The sequence below is a fragment of the Zootoca vivipara genome, chromosome 5, assembly GCF_965207765.1.
Source record: "Zootoca vivipara chromosome 5, rZooViv2.hap1.1, whole genome shotgun sequence".
NCBI classification, from domain to species: domain Eukaryota; kingdom Metazoa; phylum Chordata; class Lepidosauria; order Squamata; family Lacertidae; genus Zootoca; species Zootoca vivipara.
Window position 1 is genome coordinate 14482646 of NC_142588.1, and position 21411 is coordinate 14504056.

General features: G+C 41.9%; 1 protein-coding gene across 2 annotated transcripts in view; it reads left to right on the forward strand.

The window, feature by feature from the left end:
• Window positions 1–21411, forward strand: part of LRMDA (leucine rich melanocyte differentiation associated) — a 743869-nt gene that overhangs the window by 415382 nt on the left and 307076 nt on the right. For both annotated transcript variants that reach the window (XM_088670119.1, XM_060275030.2), the window contains exons 3-4: window positions 8471–8602; window positions 14140–14274. In XM_088670119.1, the coding sequence (XP_088526245.1) occupies window positions 8471–8602; window positions 14140–14274 (267 nt within the window). The remainder of the gene's footprint in view (window positions 1–8470; window positions 8603–14139; window positions 14275–21411) is intronic.

Genomic DNA, 21411 nt, shown 5'->3' on the forward strand with positions numbered 1-21411 from the left:
ATAAACATGGCTGGATACCAGAATAGCATGATAGCTTATTCCCACTTCTGGTGGGAGTGTCAGAGGATATAGGAGTACTGGGCACAAGAAATTTGCCTTATTGCAAAGCAAATAATTATGTCCCTCCATGACCTCTGCTAAATTTGTTTATCGATCAGGATGTAGAATTGGTAAGGCTTTTACTTTTAGTAAGGAATTGGTCACCCGTTTACATTTAGCAGTTGAAACAATCACAGCCAGGGCAGTGGAAAGATTCTGATGTGAATCTCGAATCCTGGTTCCAAAAATTATGGTGGACAACACTGCTAGAAAAACTTGCCCCGAAAATAAAAATACGGAGAGACCAACATACATGATGCTATTTGGGTGGTGTGTGGTGGGACTTATGATTTCATTCATGTGAGGTAGTGTGGCAGCTTTGTCTGTTGCTTATGTGTGGCTATGGATCCAATGATACAGGACTAGATTGTGATTCTGCTTTGGTCCTCACCTTGCTGAAAGTTCAGCAAAGAGAACATTGGAAAGAGAGAAAGTGTTATAAGTGAAATAATGTCCCCTGCTGATGAATTGGTTTGATTGCACTCACCTTATGACTGATTTTTATGTTAGAGAAGTTGTCTTTTTCTTATTTTCTTATATTTGCATATTTATTTTTTAAAGATCTGTTCTTATTGTGCAGAATTCTGGAGGGTTTTTATCTTAACGAGCATAGCTTGTTAAACCCTGTGATGCATCCTGGTTCTATCGGATTGTATTGTCATCCTTTGCTGGGAATTGTTGAACCTTACATTGGAAAATATATAGCTTAAGCCTGTTTTGGGGTCAGAGTCAGTTCCACCTTTATAAGCATGATTCATTTCCTAATTTTTGGGCACCATGTCCATTAGATGATGATAAATGTTGTGCTATTCATGTGAAAATTATTTCATGCAATCATTCTGATGAGTGTGTATGTTTATTTTCCTGTCATGAAATCTAGTCATGTGAACTTGCTCAGACTGGTAAGATGGCAGAGCTTAGTTTTGGAAACTGTTTTGATAGCCCAGTTGATAAGTGGTATAGACATCCAATCTTGTAGTCATGCATTTGTTTGAATGCTTTTTTAAAGAACACTTTAAAAATTAGATAGAAGTGTGGACAATATTTCATTGTGTAACAGCACCATCTTTAATTTCTGGCAAGAGCTATTTCAAGGCATGTCCCATCTCTAGTTTATCTATAGTTAGCAGGAGGAAATGTGTGTGTTTGTGTGTGTGTGTGTGTGTGTGTGTGTGTGTGTGCGTGTAAGGGGGGGAATGTCATTTGGAATGAGTGAAATATATTAAGGAGAGCATAATGCGTTCTGTTTCCAATCAACACACAAGTGTATATTAGTTGCATAATGAGGAAGTCTATACAAATCTCTTGGTTTGTGTTCCTTCATTGTTGAAACAATACTGCTGCTGTTTCCTTTTTCTTTCTTTCCGATTTAATGCATAGTTCAAGATTACCAAGAGGCAAAAACTGCTTTTTAAAAAATTCATTGTAACCAAATCCTTTCCAAATGTTCTTCATCAGACCAGATGACTGGCATACAGAAAAGCTAGTAGACAGCAGTTAGTTACCCTGCATATTCAAAGCAAAAATTGCCTCTGAAAATACCCCTTTGTGCAGAAAAATGAAACCCCTTTCCTCCAAATTATGCACGAATTATAGGATGCAGATAAACTGGGGAAAGCACTACAGATTTAATCGAAGGGCTTAAATGGGGGGGGGGGGAATGTTCCCAGAGAACTTTGTGTTCCGAAGGCTTATTTTACTCTCTTGCATACATAGCTTCTAAGTCATCAGGAGGGAGGGAGTTCGTTTGCCTGCTCAGCACACTGTTTTTGTAAGCTAATGAGGGCAAAGCGTGAGCCATAGGCAATGATGCTGTGATATTAGCTGTGACAGGGAGCTTGATCATAATTATCTTAACGAGGATAGGGTTAATTACAGTGGAAACTTAAAGTTCTTTCTGTTGGAATCAGGCAGAGCTGAATGCGTTGTGATGTTTTGTCATTTTGATGTGACTTTGGAAATTGCATTGGAAATCTCTTGGCAACGATTGCTCTCCTCCGGGAGTGGGAGTGTGAGGCCTGCAATGAGGTAACCGAGGTGGTACCTGTAGGTGAGATAATGGGCAGCTTTCATGTCATTAGAGCAGGGACAGATCAACCTGCAATGCACTTGAGTGATGCTTATTAGCCTTCTAAACCAACTAGGGAGGACGGCTACCTGCCACTACCCCTTAAGCCCTTGGTGGTGTTCATGGTACTGAGCCTGTGCCTTGTTGCTTTTAATTCGCAAAGACAGATAGAAGGTTCTTTGCTACAAACTAAGAGAGCTTATAGGCTTTCCTTGCTGCTCTTTGAGTTTTGCAGAGTTTTAATAAAAGGGATATTCCAAGAGCAGAAGCAGCCTATTCCTAATATCTAGTAAAAACAGTGATGCTAATCCCTTCTGCTTGAATAGCACTTCTCTGTTGAAGCTCCTAAAGTACTCTACAGACAAAACTTTACAATCTACTGGGTGCAATGCTGTAGGCAGGTTGATCTCTGTTCAGTAACTGGGAAAGTGAGGTCCGTGGAAACTTTATGCATTGCCAAGGATCTCTCAGGACAGTCCTGAAAACTGGATGCTTCTGACCTAGCAATGATAAGGTAAAGGGTAAAGGGACCCTGACCATTAGGTCCAGTCGTGACCGACTCTGGGGTTGCGCGCTCATCTCACATTATTGGCCGAGGGAGCCGGCGTACGGCTTCCTGGTCATGTGGCCAGCATGACAAAGCTACTTCTGGCGAACCAGAGCAACACACGGAAATGCCGTTTACCTTCCTGGTGTAGCGGTTCCTATTTATCTACTTGCATTTTGACGTGCTTTCGAACTGCTAGGTTGGCAGGAGCTGCGACCAAGCAACGGGAGCTCACCCCGTCGCAGGGATTCGAACTGCTGACCTTCTGATCAGCAAGCCCTAGGCCCAGTGGTTTAACCCACAGTGCCACCTGGTTAACAAGCCAATTTTCACTTCTTCCTTGCACTCCACACCCACATATTGGAGATGAGAACTGAGGATGGCAGACAGTGTAATGAAAAAGACTGTTGTAGCCCTAGTATTAGGGTCACACTATATATTACATGTGGGACGCGGGTGACACTGTGGTCTAAACCAGTGTTTTTCAACCAGTGTGCCTCCAGATGTTTTGGGACTACAACTCCCATCATCCCTAGCTAGCAAGACCAGTGGTCAGGAATGATGGGAGTTGTAGTCCCAAAACATCTGGAGGCACACTGGTTGAAAAACACTGGTCTAAACCACTGAGGCTTGAGCTTGCCGATCAAAAGGTCGGCGGTTCGAATCCCCGCAATGGGGTGCTCCCTTTGTTCGGTCCCAGCTCCTGCAAAACTAGCAGTTCGAAAGCACGCCAGAAAGTGCAAGTAGATTAATAGGTACCGCTCTGGCGGGAATGTAAACGGCGTTTCTGTGTCGATGTTCTGCTGTGCCAGAAGCAGCTTAGTCATGCTGGCCACACATGACCCAGAAAAACTATCTGCAGAGTGGACAAACGCCAGCTCCCTCGGCCTCTAAAGCGAGATGAGCGCTGCAACCCCAGAGTCGTTTGCGACTGGACTTAACTGTCAGGGGTCCTTTACCTTTACTTTACATATTGCTGTACATGCAACATGGGGCAAGGGCTATAGCTCAGCAGCAGAGCATGTCTCACATGCAGAAGGTCCTAGGTTCAGTACTTGGCTTTTCCAGACAGGATTGGGAATGTCCCATTCCCAAAACTCTGGAGAACCACAACCAATGAGTGTAGACAATACTGAGCTATATGGACCACTGGTCTGGCTCAATATAAAGTGGCTTCCTAAGCAGCTCAGAACTCTAAATATTTATGCTTGAACAGACAATTTGGAGCAGGGTAATTGGGATCAGAGAGGCATGAAGGTAGGTGAGAATGGAGCAGGGTTATTATTATACTCCTTATTCTCACTTGTAGCCTCTCCACCCCTGCCATGTGCTCTGAAAAATGGAGCTGATTAAATGGTGAAGGCGGGCAGTGCACAAAGGCTTCCTTGAAAACTGCAGGAATGAAGAACACTTTAAAAAAAGCTTTTTTTAAAAAAAATCCCAAACTGGAATTAAGATTGCCAGAAGAAATATCAACAACCTCAGATATGCTGAAGACGCAACCTTGATGGCAGAAAGTGAGGAGGAATTAAAGAACCTTTTAATGAGGGTGAAAGAGGAGAGTGCAAAATATGGTCTGAAGCTCAACATCAAAAAAACTAAGATCATGGCCACTGGTCCCATCACCTCCTGGCAAACAGAAGGGAAAGAAATGGAGGCAGTGAGAGATTTTACTTTCTTGGGCTCCATGATCACTGCAGATGGTGACAACAGTCACAAAATTAAAAGATGCCTGCTTCTTGGGAGAAAAGCAATGACAAACCTAGACAGCATCTTAAAAAGTAGAGACACCACCTTGCCGACAAAGGTCCGTATAGTTAAAGCTATGGTTTTCCCAGTAGTGATGTATGGAAGTGAGAGCTGGACCATAAAGAAGGCTGATCGCCGAAGAATTGATGCTTTTGAATTATGGTGCTGGAGGAGACTTTTGAGAGTCCCATGGACTGCAAGAAGATCAAACCTATCCATTCTGAAGGAAATTAGCCCTGAGTGCTCACTGGAAGGACAGATCCTGAAGCTGAGGCTCAAATACTTTGGCCACCTCATGAGAAGAGAAGACTCGCTGGAAAAGACCCTGATTTTGGGAAAGATGGAGGACACAAGGAGAAGGGGACGACAGAGGACGAGATGGTTGGATAGTGGAAGCTACCAACATGAGTCTGACCAAACTGCAGGAGGCAGTGGAAGACAGGAGTGCCTGGTGTGCTCTGGTCCATAGGGTCACGAAGAGTCGGGCATGACTAAACGACTAAACAACAACAACAACAACAATGTTGGATATGGACTGAACACCATGGACTGAACACAACACCCCTGGCTGATGACATGGAAAGGAGAATAAACAAACAAGACCTTGTGTAACTAGAGACAGATCCAAGTAACTACTGGTATGCATATTGTTGAAGGGGAGGGTAGCCATTGCTCCTTCACTCCAGCATGCCTTGCTGCAGCCTGAGATCACTTTGCACCGGGGAAGGTGTAACCTAGTTAAGTCTGCATAAGTGCATTCTTTGTTCCATCTTGAGACTGTTAGGAAACTGCAGGCTGTGGCTTTTTATCCTCTCCTACAACATCCTCTTGCAAACTCAAAAGTTTGCTTGCTACTCTCTGGCTTTGCGTTGGCCCTAAAAAAAAGGTATGGCACTTCTTTGTAGTGTGATTCCTTAAAACAAAAGGAAAGAAAAATTCCATGTGAGAGTGACTAATGATATTACACGGCAAAAATGATCAAGCCCTAGCCAGGTGTGGAGGAGGGTTTTTGCACACAATCTTCTCTGTTCCTGCCTAAAGCTTAGGCGGGCATTGTGCCCTAGCCTCTGTTTTGGAAATAAAGGGGCTACCTCAGTAGGCAACTCTCTGTCTCTCTCTCGCTCCTTTGTCCCACTTCATGGCATGTCATTTTGTTTTATGCCTCCCCTCCAGCAGTTTTGGATGTGTGCTTTATTCTTCTTGCCAGTTGCCAACCATTTGCAGATTCTCATGATAAGGGTATTATATTTGCATAACACAACTCATGAACAATGTGCATTTCGAGGCTGACACAGACCAGAGCCCCAGCAATGCATACTCACAAAGGGCCTATTAGCGTCCCATAAGGCTCTGTGATGTTGACAGGGTGGTGGCCTTTTTTGAACTCCCTTTGGCAAGCGGAAAGACTTTTTTTTTCCTTTTTAAAGCAATAAACTGAAGATTGGACATAATCCACTACTAACTATTTATACGGAGAGAGCATTTAAATGGGCACTGCCAGTTAGGCTTTATTATGAACCTAAAGTTAACAATCATAACCACACAATCTGTTTATTGCTTCTTCTCCTGTGTGGCTTACAGAAGAGCGTGAGGCCAGGATCATTTAGAGCAGCAGTTTCTCCTGCCCCATGGACCATTTGGAAATTTCTGAGGGACTTAGCATTTGGGGAAGGGTGTTTTTTTTTGGGGGGGGGGTGTGCCATGACACTGGAACACAAACAGATTCATTTCCCTCACAATCTGATGCGGCAGCATTCGGATACGTGCATTCCATTGCTTTTTATTTACTTTCAGAATGGATTGGCAGGGGCGCCAGAAATCGCTGCTTAATGTATTTTCCAGCAAAACCAGTAGAATGTATAGCAGCACCCAACTCGCTTTTCGTCCAAGCACGTTGCGCCCACTCGCAACCCTTTTCAGTTTTTCGAGTAGGCTGGTATGGGCTCTGTGAGGGCCACTCCAGCTCCTTTCTCACTCAGCAGATGAGCTCAGTATTAAAAAATAAAAAAGGCTGATAAATGTATTCGGAATGTGCCTACTGCATGCAGCAATCAGTGGAAACAGGTGCACTTGCATTGCTTGGGCTGCCTGAAACAATGGCCAGGCTGTGCTCAGGTGAGGAGCAAATGGAGATGGGGGTCTGTGGCAAAAGGGAACAGCCCATGATATGTTACCAAACATGTGACAAACACCCCCACCCCCCAAATGCAGTAGTGAGCTTCCGTACCAGCAGTTACTGCAGATATATAACAGGTTGTTCTTTATTATTAGATTTTTTTTATGCTAAAGGGAAATCTGGGTTAAATGGGGCAGAAGTATGGTGACTGCGTAATGTGGGCGGTGCAAAAAATAAAATAAAAATGTGCGCGCGAATGGCTCTGATTCCACAATAAACTCCCATCTGGAAGCACCCTTTGTAATTCACATCACTTTTGAACCTGAGTAGAGGACTACTGAGAAGCATGGAGTTTCTCTGGTTATTTATAGTTAACACTGTGGTGTCCTTGAAGCTTAGCATGAAGGTCACATTTTCCCCCCCTTCGTACATAAGACTTTTCATTCCATTCTTTTATTAAGGGGCTATAAGTTTTGGATAAGACAATTTCATCTAACCTACCCTTGCCAGGTTTAAATTTTTGAATTGGGTGGATAAATATTTGTTAATTTCCCCCACAGCATGCCTGTTATATGCCTGCAATAGAGCATATCTCATGCAGACCTTGAAGAAGGGTGTTAAAGAGGGAGGGAATAATTCCCTTTAGTATAAATGTCATTGGACAGTGAATAAATAGTGTAGACTTGCATCTCCCTTATTCATCACATTTTATAAAATAGTGAGGAGATAAAGTGATGATCCTCGCCACTGGTAGGCATACTAGCTCAGCTGTCAAGTCATGCAACCTCAGCATATCTCTAGGTGTCTGGTAGGTGAATGAGCTGTGAATGTGTGTGTGTGTGTGTGTGTGTGTATGCTCCATATACCATGCCAATCTTAGGTGATTAATGTGAAGATTCCCCCACCCATGTCTGTAAGAACTTGCAAAGCTATGAAATCAAGAGTTAAGACTCAAACAGTGGCCCAGCAAAGTGACAAAGCCAGACTTTTTAATTCCTTCCTCCTAGCTTTCCTAATTGGCTGCCAAATTTCTACAAATGTCTATGTGTTTACAACCCGAAGAGCTGTGTTTCCATGCTGAAAAGATTTTGCTTGTTACTTTTAAATCTCAGTGTTTTGTGCATGTCTGTGTGTTTTGTGGGCAGCCATTGCAGGCAGCGGGGGGGGGGGGGCATCATTGTATATATATATATATATATATATATATATATATATATATATATATATATGCTGTTTCTGGGTGATTCAGGGCACTCTAGCATTTTATATTTTGTGCTTAAAAAAACAAAAAACCGCAACCACCACAACGAAAAACTCTAGACAGAGAAAATTCTGTGGTTAATAAAATAAAAATCATGAAAGGGAAAGGAAAAACTTCCCATCATACCCCACCCCCCGCACGCGCAGTTTTATATATAGGGTAGCTGCTGAGAACAATTCTTGAAGTTGTATTTATTATTGTTAGTGGGGTATGATATTTCATGGCAGAAATGATGGATGACAACTTAAATTTGTGTCCAGGGAATGAAGGTGAACTGTGACAGAGTTATTTATCTTGGGAATGGAGGTTAGGGTCAGGCGAGGCTGGGTGCCTGAAGGCACAAGACATTGACAAATTCATCCTGCAGGCCTCATATCTGAAGCCTTTTGTTTTGGATCCTGGCTACTCACTAAGTGACCCCCATCCTTCATTCTGCCAGCCTGCAAAGAAGGATGTGTTGCTGTACCGACACTCCCCTTGCCACTAATTCTTGTCATTCAGTCTCCTGACAGGACTAAACCAAAACTCTTCCCGCTCCTTGAAAGGGAAGGTTAAAATATTTATTTCAGCTCATAATGGCCTCCCTGATTTACTGGAGTATCATTTTTCCTGTTGCCTTTGTCGTTGCAGGTCACTGGAAGGACTGGAGACATTTAACGGCTTGGAAGAGCTGATCTTGGACAACAATCTCCTCCGGAATGACCTCCGGTTACCCAGGTTACCACACCTCCATACCCTGATGCTGAACAAGAACCAAATATCCTTCCAAAAGAGAGGGTGGGGAGGGAGGGGGAGAAAGGCCCTGCCAAATGTCGAATAATCCTTATGTGTCAGCCAAATTAAAGTATGTAAAATGTCGCTAGTTTGCAGACAAAGCATCCTCTCCCTTTCTCTTGTCACTCAGAATACTTCAAAGTAATTCATTACAGGTCATTCATAAACGAAATGCCTCACTATATCTTCCTGTTGCTCCGTTTTTTAGTGCGAGCCCTAAGTTTATGGCTCTGAAGGAATCTTTGTCAATAGATTGAGAGGTGGAAATAGCAGCCAGTTTTGCGCTTAACAGAACCCAGCCTGCTTGGGTTCTGTGGCAGGCTGACCTCTAGTGGAATAGTGTGTGCAGTGAAACAAGATTAAAACATTAGGTTGGTTTTTTTTCACATGTACATAAAATGCTTCTTAAAGAAAATATACATCTTGTTTAATTTGGCAGCAGCAATCACTTGATGGGAGCAAATAGGGCCATGTTAGCCATTAGGTTAGAAAGGGTCAAGAATAGTTTCCCACCCTTTGCTGTTTTGTGAATAACACTGATTGCCTGAGTGTAGCTGTGTGGTTGTTACTTCCTGTTCTGGGCTCTTTTAAAACATTGAGCCACTCTGAGCGTGGCAGCTGTTCCCTTATCGCACAAACAGCATTGTTGCTTGGTATTATTGGAAATGCTGGTGGTCTGCACTGCAGGACAGGCAGCAGCGAAGCCATGCAATATTGCATGCTGAGTCTGAGCTGAAAATATCAGTTCAGTTTTAGCTTAATTTTCATTGTTTTCAAAAGATCTTTTTCTGTGTTTCGTCCAACACTGGGATGCAAAGAGGGTGGGGGCAAAGATGCGTGTTACCAGCTCTCTTCTCAGCCAAGTCTAATACTTTGCCCAAGTAATCAGCCACAATACCCAGGAAGCCTGGACATTTTATAGGCTTTAAAAGAATGGGCTTGGAAGCCTTTGAGTGGCCTGTCACTAGTAAGGATCGATTGGCAATTTTTTAAGCAGAGAATGACTATCCTTAGGCAAGTCAAAGGTCTTAATGACAATTAAGCTCCTGTAAATTAATCAAGTATTTTACACATACACTCTCATGTAGCCTTCACAAACCTGTTACTTGCCAGATGTTTTGGACTACAACTCCCATCAGCCTCTGTGTTGGCTGGGACTGATGGGAGTTGCTGGGCAAAGCATGTGGAGAGCGCCAGGTTGGTGAAGCTGCTCTGGCGGTGCTGATTTGTCAACATACTCATAATAGTAAGTACAATACAAAGTAATCATTTAGATCAGCAGAGTGTTCAAAACACTCAAATATATGTGGAATTCCTACAACACCCTGTAAGATACTGCTATTCCAGTATTAAAGATGATGAAATGAGGGATAGCAAATTAATGGCTATGGCAATATTTGAACTAGGGGGGGGGGGTCCCAATCTCACATTTGATGCCACTACAGTACACTCACTACTGAACACAGGGGTCCAGGATAGAGAAAATGTGTACACAAACAGGGCCCCATATTTTGAGCTCCATCTTTCTATGCCATACGCAAAATGGCACTAGAGGTTTCCACATTGATTGCAAGGTAGCTGGCAGCAAGTGTTTAGAGGAATGTTCCCCACAATCCTCTGTGGTGGCGCAAGTGATCCTGGGATGATGCATTCATAATACAGAGATAAGTAGACCAGAAACAGCAGCCAAGAGACTTGGCACACCCTATTTCCAATATGGTGAGTGCCCCATAAGAAATGAACTGCGGGTTAGGTGGTTAAAGGTGGTTAAATGTGGGCAAAGTACGTAGTTTCCGGGCTCAATTCAAAGGGCTGGTTATGACCTATAAAGCTTTATGTCGCTCAGGACCTCAAGGACTGCCTCTACCTACATGCACTGACTTGGACCATGTGACCATTATCTGAGGCTGTATTTCATACAGGAGTTTTGGAGGCTAGCAACACAAGAATATGCCTTGTGAAATGCTACCCCCCCCGGGGGGGGGCTCTTGGGCTTGCCGATCAGTTCGGCGGTTCGAATCCCCATGACAGGGTGAGCTGCCATTATTCGTTCCCAGCTCCTGCCCACCTAGCAATTCAAAAGCATGTCAAAGTGCAAGTAGATAAATAGGTACCGCTCCGGCGGGAAGGTAAATGGCATTTCCGTGTGCTGCTCTGGTTTCACCAGAAGCGGCTTATTCATGCTGGCCATGTTATTCATGCTGGCCATGTGGCTTTGTCAAGCTGGTCACATGACCTGGAAGCTGTACGCTGGCTCCCTTGGCCAGTAAAGCGAGATGAGCACCGCAACCCCAGAGTCGTCTGCGACTGGACTTAACTGTCAGGGATCCTTTACCTTTACCTTTTTTAATTTGAATGGTGGCATTGTGGCCTCTTTTATTTTGGCGGGACCTATGTTTTATCTGTATAGCTGTGATTTAAAGTTTTTGTTGTTGTTTGGTTTTAATGTCTTCAACATCACCACCACTGTTGCGACCGGCTCCCTCTTTTGCCCCATATTCTGTCTTCACACCCTCTAAGCACCAATTTGCTATTATATTAGTGAGTATGAATTGGGAAGCAGGGGAGGGAAGAGGTGACTTAACCCTTTCCCCATGGACTGTTTGCCCACTAAAGATCCTCCTCCCCACTCTGCTTTTCTCCCTGTGGTTGAGATGATGTGGGCCAGCATCTTTCCCCCTCTTAGTGGACTGAACAACTATCCTGGGAAGGGCAATAGTTGACAGAACAATGGGCCATGAGGATTAAGTCTAATGCTGTTCTGACTAAATCTGGAGCACTGTGGCTGAATTAAAATGGAAAAACTGAGCTGTTCATATGCTTCATTCATCCTGCTTGGCTGCTTCATGTGTCATTTTGCCCAGTATCTTAAAAATGGGGGTGGGGGTGGAATCCTACCACAAGCATTATGCTGTATATGATACAGCTGCGAGCATTATGCTTGTTGGCTGCTGCAAATAAGATGCAAATTGGAGTGCATGTAGCGAAGGGAAGGTCTTAAAGGGCAAAAGTTCTGTTTCTATCCTGTGGTGATACCCTTGCCCTTCAGTTATTGAGGTGAAGAAATGGGGTACATTCCATCTGCAAGAGATAACAAAGATAACAGGAAAACATAAATCAATGCTGGGGACAAGGAACATAAAAGAACTGAGCATTCAAGATAGCCACATAATAATTGTTGCACACAACTCCAGGAATGGAAGAGTAAAAGAGTGAATTGTTCACTTAAACCAGTAATTTGTTACATTGTTTATTTATTGATACATGCAATTTATAGGCTGCCCTTTAGCTGAAGTTTGGGCGGCTTACAGGTATTAAAACAAGCAAAATTATAATAAAGTAATAAAAGACAGCTAATGCAGGATCACCATAAACTAACAAGAATCCGTTTAAAAGAGAAAACAGAGAAAATGAGAATTTGCAGCACTAAATCAATTAGAACAAGGGGCAGAGAAACAAAGAGTAAGAAGCAGAACTGCTTGTGTTTGCCCTTCACCTTTTGCCAATTGGCATTAGGTATTAGCACACCTTCCCTCCTCATGATGCTGGTCCCTATTTGTGACCTTTCATTCTGGGATTTCACAGACTAGTTTTATGCCAGTTTTTTTTTTTACCTGACATGTTACTAGTGCTATTCATAACACCGGTCCTAGGAGACCTACATTGGCTCCCAGTACATTTCTGAGCACAATTCAAAGTGTTGGTGTGGACCTTTAAAGCCCTAAACGGCCTCGGTCCAGTATACCTGAAGGAGCGTCTCCACCCCCATTGTTCAGCCCGGACACTGAGATCCAGCGCCGAGGGCCTTCTGGCGGTTCTCTCACTGCGAGAAGCAAAGCTACAGGGAACCAGGCAAAGGGCCTTCTCGGTAGTGGCGCCTGCCCTGTGGTACGCCCTTCCATTGGAGGTCAGGGAGATGAACAACTACCTGACATTTAGAAAACACCTAAAGGCAGCCCTGTTTAGGGAAGTTTTTAATCTGTGATATATTATGTATTTTGGTAATTGTTGGAAGCCGCCTAGAGTGGCAGGGGAAACCCAGCCAGATGGGCGGGGTATAAATATAATAATAATAATAATAATAATAATAATAATAATAATAATAATAATAATAATGTCATGTGCACCAGCAGTGTGGTAGTGTTTGGGTGAGAACGGCTTTGAGCCTGCACAACCAATTTGGCATCCTTTCCTCACACCTTTCTTCCATGCCCCATCTTTGATTTTCATGGTGGATCTGTGAGAACCAAGATTTCTCTATTTTCACTTGCCTTCCAAATCCTAGATGCAAAGCAGGGCTCTTAAGGAACTGAACAAAGGAGTGTTTAGGGAAGCTTTTAATGTTTGATGGATTTCTATATTTTAATGTTTTGTTGGAAGCCGCCCAGAGCATAGCTGCCAAGTTTTCACTTTTCTCGCGAGGAAGCCTATTCAGCATAAGGGAAAATCCCTGTAAAAAAGGGATAACTTGGCAGCTATGGCCCAGAGTGGGCCAGATGGGCGGGGTATAAAATAATAATAATAATAATAATTATTAATAATAATAATAATAATAGAACCAGGGTTTATGTTTCTTCTTAAAGGGTTGGGGGGGGGGGGCTTTGAAGTCTTTAAGTTAGCACACATAACACAATGTCAGATTTAGGAAGATTCTCAAGTCTTTGGAAACTGTGCGCTAGACACTCTTGTCAAATATGTACATTTTGACACAAAAGTCCAGCTCTGGTTGAAGAAATGATTGCGGCACTTCTTTCTTTCTTTCTTTCTTTCTTTCTTTCTTTCTTTCTTTCTTTCTTTCTTTCTTTCTTTCTTTCGCAACCTAGAACTGTACTACAAATGCTTTATATCCTGTTTTGGGAGTTGTGTGTATGTTTGTAGTGGATGCATTAAATCAACTTCAATGTAAGATATCCAAGATTTCATGTGGTCACTCTGCCACTTTAATGGCAGGTTTTACTGTTTCCTTCCACTCTGAAGTTGTGTGTGTTATAAACTGTGGAGCAGTAATACCATCATGTTCCTGGTAACATCTGATCAAGCATTTATGCCTATGCACCAATTAATGCTGCAGTGCCACCAAAAGCACTTTTGTTCTTTATGGTGCATTTGGGCTGCTGTCATTTAACTCCATTTTAAATCTCATTTTTCCTAGGGACTGTAATGCATTTAGTGATGAATGTACTGTGAAAGTAACTGCTGCTTGTTGCCATGTTGGAAAAGTTTCATGGCTTTAGCAATCACTAACCATTTCCCCATCCAACATCCATCATTTTGTCAAAGTTTTTAATGTGTTGCAGAGAGTCATCTAGAAAAGAAGAAAAGAGGAGGGAAAAAATAATGAAGGAGGGGGACCCAAGACCTCCATTTTATGCCAAAAAATGACTTGGATGTAGTCGCCTTTACGCTAGCAACAATCAGTGTTACATTTCCCTGCATTTAATATGGGGTGTGTGTGTGTAAATGGAGTTATTTAACAGTCTTCCTTTTGTTACTGAATCCTTAACCCATAATCTTGAGTACATAACAGAACTGGAAAGCCTGCTAGATCATCTGGTTGAAGTAGTGCCTTCCTTGGAGTACCTGAGTTTGCTTGGAAATACAGCATGTCCAAATGAACTGGTCTGCAAAGACAAGGATGAGGGAGACTATCAGAGGTACAGGTTAGTATCCTGGATTATACATGCACAACTTTCAAATGTAAAATATTTAGTATTGTATTCAGCTAACCTCTGCTCAGAGTAGTAGACCCACTGAAATTAATGGATCAAGGTTGTCACAGTCATTTACGAAACAAAAAATAAAATAAAAAATCCTTCCAGTAACCAAATAAGTTTGTCATAGGTATGAGCTTTCGTGTGCATGCACTATGACAAACTTAGTTGGTCTCTAAGGTGCTACTGGAAGGAATTTTGTTTTATTTTTTATTTCGACTAAGTCAGACCAACACGGCTACCTACCTGTAACAGTCATTTACAGTAAGCCCACAACTTGTGCACATTCAGCTTTACGGTACATGTGTGGCAAAATAAAAAACAAAAAGAGGGTGGAGTTTCAGGAAAAATGACAGCGGTAATCACACCCACCATTGAAACCAATGGGTTTTGTTTATACACCGCTTTGGCTTTAGGCGCGATCCATGGAATGTAACCCCCACGTAAGTATGGCCCTGCTGTCCTTTGTGGGTCTACTCCGAGTAAATCTCAGGTCACCACACTGAGACCCAGGAAAACACGAGCTATTAATGATGGCAGAATGAGACCTAGGCAGATCTGAGCCAGCTGTACAATCCACTGGAAAGTTCTCTGGCACAGATGTTATTGAAAAAAGATTCAGTGATATGAATATTTGGCCGCATACAGGACCTATGCACATATACCCAGTAAATTGCAGCAGCTGTGTATATAGACCTAATATGGAATCGCATGTTCCTATAATTGGTGAGTTCTTGTCATTCCTATTGTGTTACAAGCCCGCCAGCAAGCCCATACATGATCACATGGGGGCCACCCAAGCACCAGCAACCAGCTGTTTAACTTTGATCTGGTAACATCTACGGCACCTTAACCAGGTCATGCAATTATGTGTTTCCCCACTCCACATAACTGGCTGTCATTGTCAAGGAAACACACAACACTATAACTGCAGGACCCCAGAAAGTGGCCCCAGACCTTGGTGGCTCTCAGAACTTCATTTCAAAGACAGACATGCATTCAGTGTTAACATGTATTTCTGGCAACAGGTGATGTAAGATGCAAGGTAGTGCTTCATGATGCAGTCACTGAGTGATGAGCCTTGTATTTTAGACAGGATGGCAAATTTCAAGCAAACTGCATGGCATTTTCTGCATAAGCATTCCACATAACCATGTTGCTCTCAAGTTAAACCTACGTACCTATTTCCAGCCTACCAGACAAGCATTCTGAAATGATGTGTGAGCAAAAATTGACTGTACAGTTCATAAACTTAGAACTGCATGTTCATGCTTTCAGCATAAAAATGTGTTAGAAACCTGAAAGGATGCTTATCCAGAAGACACATGACATGGAAGCCACGAGATGGTTTGCTGTGGGTTTTTAGCAGTGCTGTAGTAATCTGGACAGGCCTCCCAACCTGATCTGTAGTGGCTATTTCAAGTTGAGTGCTTCAGTCTCTTTCAAAAATAGATTCAGAACTGTCTTTAGTCTAGATACTTCTATCATGCCAACTTCTGAATTGTACATAAATGTGCCATCTTGGCTTTTGCTAAGTGGCCTAGTTTGAATAAAATATTTCCCCATCGCCTTAAGCCCAAACTGGAAGGCACATTGGCTGTCCTGCGTACAAAGAGCCCACTAGTGGTGTTGCCATGTAAATTTATGAGACATTTTCACCACAGAATTGCTTAAAAATGAATGATATCGCTACAGTTTACTGTTTTTCACTTTAAGTACATTTTTCTGACAATATGCCTCCTATTAATCATTTAAGCAAAAGTAGTTCCTTAAAGGAGCTATTCAGAGGCAAGAATCCATGGTTCATTTAATGCTGTCTGGGGGAAAAAAAGTCTTGTTGAGTGACATTCTCTGTGGTTATGTGATGTAATATTTATAATATGTCACACAGCTATACATCAAAACAATCATGGCTGTTGTTGCATTTCCATGCAAAATGTTGATTCTTTTAAAAAAGGGTCAAGATAGTTTTAGTTCATATTAAGGCAAACGATCATGCCAAAACCAGGAGGAGATCTTACTTTAAAAAGGTTAATTAAAATAGGTTTTAAAGTGACTATTATTCCGATTTGCATCATATTACTGCAGTGGAACTGAAGTGAATCTCTCTTATTACTTTCTTTTCTCCTGTAGAACTAGCATTGAATGTTCATTATTGCAGATGTAGTAATAGTTTCCCCGTAAGATATATACAGTGGTACCTCGGGTTATGCGTTTTCAGGTTGTGTACCGCGGGAAACCCGGAAATACCGGAAAGGGTTACTTCCGGGTTTCGCTGCTTGCGCATGCGCAGAAGTGCCAAATCACGTCATGCACAGACGTGGCGCTGCGGGATACGAACGCTGCAGGTTGTGGACGTTCCTCCGTCACGGATTATGTTTGCAACCCGAGGTTCCACTGTATTGCACCTGCCCAAAAAATAACAAGATTTAAAGACCAGAGATGAAACTAATGAAAATAGGTTTTATAATATGTGACTAAGGGGCAATTCATTGAACCTACCTTTTCACACACTTACAGGTGAAACTCGGAAAATTAGAATATCGTCGAAAAGTGCATTTATTTCAGTAATGCAACTTAAAAGGTGAAACCAATATATGAGATAGATGCATGACATGCAAAGCAAGATATGTCAAGCCTTTATTTGTTGCAATTATTTGTCGTTAGGCAGGTCAATTATAAATGGAATGTAATTAATGAAATGTAATAGCAATGTTCATTTTTGTATTATTGTAACTATATGTTTTATTGCTGTGGAATTTCCAAAAGAAAGCATTTGTAAAAATTTAAAGAAAAATAAAAAAATAATAAGTTGCATTACAGAAATAAATGCACTTTTCGACGATATTCTAATTTTCCGAGTTTCACCTGTATCTCAAAAGCTCTTATCTCTCATTTCCAAGCACCCCTGGAGAAATAGGGACAGAGAGGCAAGCCCTCTCCTTCCCACCCAAACCTGTGAAACCTGTAGGATCTGGTGTCAACTATTGGCATTAAGATATTATTTCTACAGTCATTGCCTCTATAAGCACAGCTGCCAGATTGTGAAGCTCCCATATTTCACTGCTTTAAACTGGGCTACATTTTGGCCCATACTAAAGTGTACACAGGCTAATGTTTAATCCAGTCGCCTTCATAGATTCCTAAGCAAGCTGCATAAACAGAATAATATATTTATTTTGCAGTAAAAAAAGATAGGGAGTGAATTATTAAGGTGGAATTAAGAGGCTATTCATCAGTAACAGTGCTGCTTGCTGAATAGGAAGCAGGACTTATTTCCTTTGAGTAAAGGTTTTGGAAAGACCTTGGTTGTGGAGATGGGGATAGATGATGATAGATAGATAGATAGATAGATAGATAGATAGATAGATAGATAGATAGATAGATAGATAGACAGATAGATGCAGTGCCACCGCAGTGCTGAAGTGCCTTAGCATGGAAGCAACCTGAGTGTTACTTGAGCAGCAATAATCACGTTTGCTCTGATGCAGGCATCAACATCTTCACATGTGAATCTTTGTTTCTAGCAGCTGTATTAGTCACATGGCACTGGCAAGCAAACTTTACGACACTTTGCACAAACTTAAAGGGCTTTTTAGTGTCTTGCCCGAAGGTGGCAGAAAGAGAAATCCAAAATGTTTTCGTGTTAAATACACCAGTACCCCAGTAAAATTATATCCTAGCCCAGGCATCCCCAAACTTCGGCCCTCCAGATGTTTTGGACTACAATTCCCATCTTCCCCGACCACGGGTCCTGTGGAAAGTCCACCCTCTTTTTATTTTTTATTTTGCCACACATGTACTGTAAAGCTGAATGTGCACAAGTTGTGGGCTTACTGTAAATGACTGTTACAGGTAGGTAGATCTGTTGGTCTTACCTCCAGATGTTTTGGACTACAATTCCCCGACCACTGGTCCTGTTAGCTAGGGATCATGGGAGTTGTAGGCCAAAACATCTAGAGGGCCACAGTTTGGGGATGCATGTCCTAGCCATTCCTGTACTTTTTTAGTTCTCTCCTGTCCCTGCAAAATATGCATTCTATATAGTGAAAAAGTAGAGAATAAATGGTTGTCTAAATCTCGTTGTGCACATTGAAAAAAAACATATCTCAGACTTTAATAATTTTGAATGAAATCTAGGAACAAAACAAAAATGGAACAAAACAAGAATGGATCATACTGTATTGTGTGTTTGTGTGTGTATATAAATATAAATAACATTATTTTGCAAACTTTTTCCCATTGTACTCATGGCAATTTGCAATATAAATTAACGGCTTATAGTCTATGAGGCACATTACAAATGGAAAGTGGTTCAGGGAGTAAAATATGATGCCTCTGTTAGAAATTAAATATGTATTTGAAAAGACAGCAACATAACAGCTCTGGAGTTTTGTGAAATTACTAAATATATCAGATTGTTAATTTATTTTTTACGTGATTAATATTGCACATGAGTTATTACTATTAATTATGAATAATCAGTTATTGTTTCCTACCAAGTATCATTGTGTAGAAATGACTGGCTGCTTTTTTGTTTGTTTGTTTTAAAACTTTATTCATAATCAAAACATAGTGTGAGGTGATATGCCAGTAGAGAAACATTCCAGTATTGAGAGAAAAAGTAATGTGACTAGCAAAGCAGCATAAATGGGAAATAACCTCAGCTGCAGTCTCTGCTTTGAAGATCTCCAGAAAGCACAGGCCATGACCTAGAGATCAAAGTCATAGAGAGTCAACACAATAATTGCTGGTTACTTGTCTTGTACCAGCAGCACTCATTCTGTCTTGGGGGTCTATTGTTTGCGGTTAAAACACGAACCATGCTATTATTGGATTGTGGAAAATTGTCTTGGTCAGAAAATATTGAAGTTTAAATATAGGTGGCCTTAGTTGTCTTTTAATCAGTAAGTTACAAAGTGCCCAAAGCTCAAACACAGTTTTAGAGTTTGTTGTCCCCTTGAAAACCCAGATATGCATGGAATCCGCCCAATACTTTATTCACTTCTCTTCTCTCCTGCTTTTGCTGGACTGCTCTGACTTATTCCTGTTGCATTAATAGTTGTTGCTTCTTTTCCTATGTAATTCCCCCCCCCCCAACAATTGCAGTACAGCCTAAACTCAAACATTTAGTCCATATACCTGATAGCAATAAGATAGTATAGAGAGAGGGGTGGGGTGGGGTGAGGCGGGGTGGGGCAGGGGCTCATTTAACACTTAATTTTAATAAAAACATTTTATATTAAATGAACAACACGAGCCAAATTTAGACAACATGAGAAGTGAGATGCTTCGGCTGGTTTTGTCTGCGACGTGGCGGCAGGAGGAGCTGGGAAGGAACATCGCAGGAACTTTGAGCAGGATACACATTAAACCCCAGGTTGATTTAAACTGTGGTTTAATGTGACATGCAAAGCAGATCGCCATGGCAGCAGGGAACCAAGCAACCCAGGTCCAGGCACCTGGGTACACCATGACAGCTGGGGCCCCAGACTCTTAGCTTTTATATTTCTTTTTTTTAAAAAAAGTGAATCAGTTGGACATTTCTGCAGGAAGAGAACAAAATGTGGAGGCAGCTCTAATGCGTCAGCCCTTGTCAGCATAGCTGCCAAGTTTTCCCTTTTCTCGCGAGGAAGCCTATTCAGCATAATGGAATATCCCTTAAAAAAGGGATAACTTGGCAGCTATGCTTGTCAGGCAGCACTGTTGCTAAGGGTACTTAATCACTATTGCTCAGAAAGAAGAGGAAATACTGCTGACCCCCCCCCCCCCCACACACACACCTGCAACTTGGGAGGAGAAGCTGGATGGAGGAGAATGGGCACTTTCCTCATGTCCACATTATTACATTCACCCCCAAAGTGTGCTGTCTTTACAGAATGAAACACAACTGTCAGACTTGGTTATGTTTTACTCAGAAGTACTGTATTGGATTTCCTTCAGAATGATTTCCATTCTGAAGGAAATCAGCCCTGAATGCTCACTGGAAGGACAGATCCTGAAGCTGAGGCTCAAATACTTTGGCCACCTCATGAGAAGAGAAGACTCGCTGGAAAAGACCCTGATGTTGGGAAAGATGGAGGACACAAGGAGAAGGGGACGACAGAGGACGAGATGGTTGGACAGTGTTCTTGAAGCCACCAACATGAATCTGACCAAACTGCGGGTGGTAGTGGAAGACAGGAGTGCCTGGCGTGCTCTGCTCCATGAGGTCATGAAAAGTCGGACACGACTAAATGACTAAGCAACAACAACAACAACAACAACAACTGTATTGGAAGTACTCTCTTCCTACTGAGGAAAAAAAATGGAGATATTGCAGTCGTCTGTGATTTTTCCTATCCCCTACACATCCACTGCTAGTCTGCTTGTCAGAAGCACCCAGAAATTCCACACCTCTGACCATGGTGGCAGAGCAGAGCATTCTCATTGTGGCTAGTAGCCTTGTTTTGAAAGCTTTCTTGAGAGCATGCGGAGGGGATAGCCTTAGCTGCTGAAAAGCAGTTTATTCATGTTTATTTTGCAGTGTCCCTTAGTTAATATAATATATTAATATACCAAAGGATTAGCTTTTCTCCTATGTATAGATGAGAAGCTTATTCATTAACTGGCATGTTTTGGGTTGCTAACAGGCATGTTTGCATTAAGTGCTTTTATCAGATCACTTGCTTGACTTGTTAATTCTCATAAATCCCTGAACATGGTTAGTTCTGCAATAGCAATAGGGGGGTGGGGACTAAAAAAAGTAGTTTCTGCTGAATTTTGCCTAGAGCAAAACTTGAAGGAAATGTATCTAATAGAATTTTATTCTGCTTTATCTTTGAAAGAAATCAAAGCTGTTAAAAAATCATAAAGTTAATAGCATAAAACCCATAAAAATATTCAAAAACAATTGAAAGCGAAAAGAAAATAGTGCTGGATAATAAAACAATCCAAATAGGAAGCCAGAGTAAGAGAAAAATGAGAAGAAAGAAACCTCCATATTCAGCAGCACAATTCCAGCAACACAGTGGCCCAGTCAACACTCAATGCTAAACCCAGCTATGGATGAACATGTGGGCAGTGGTGGCTTGTGCCCATTGAGAC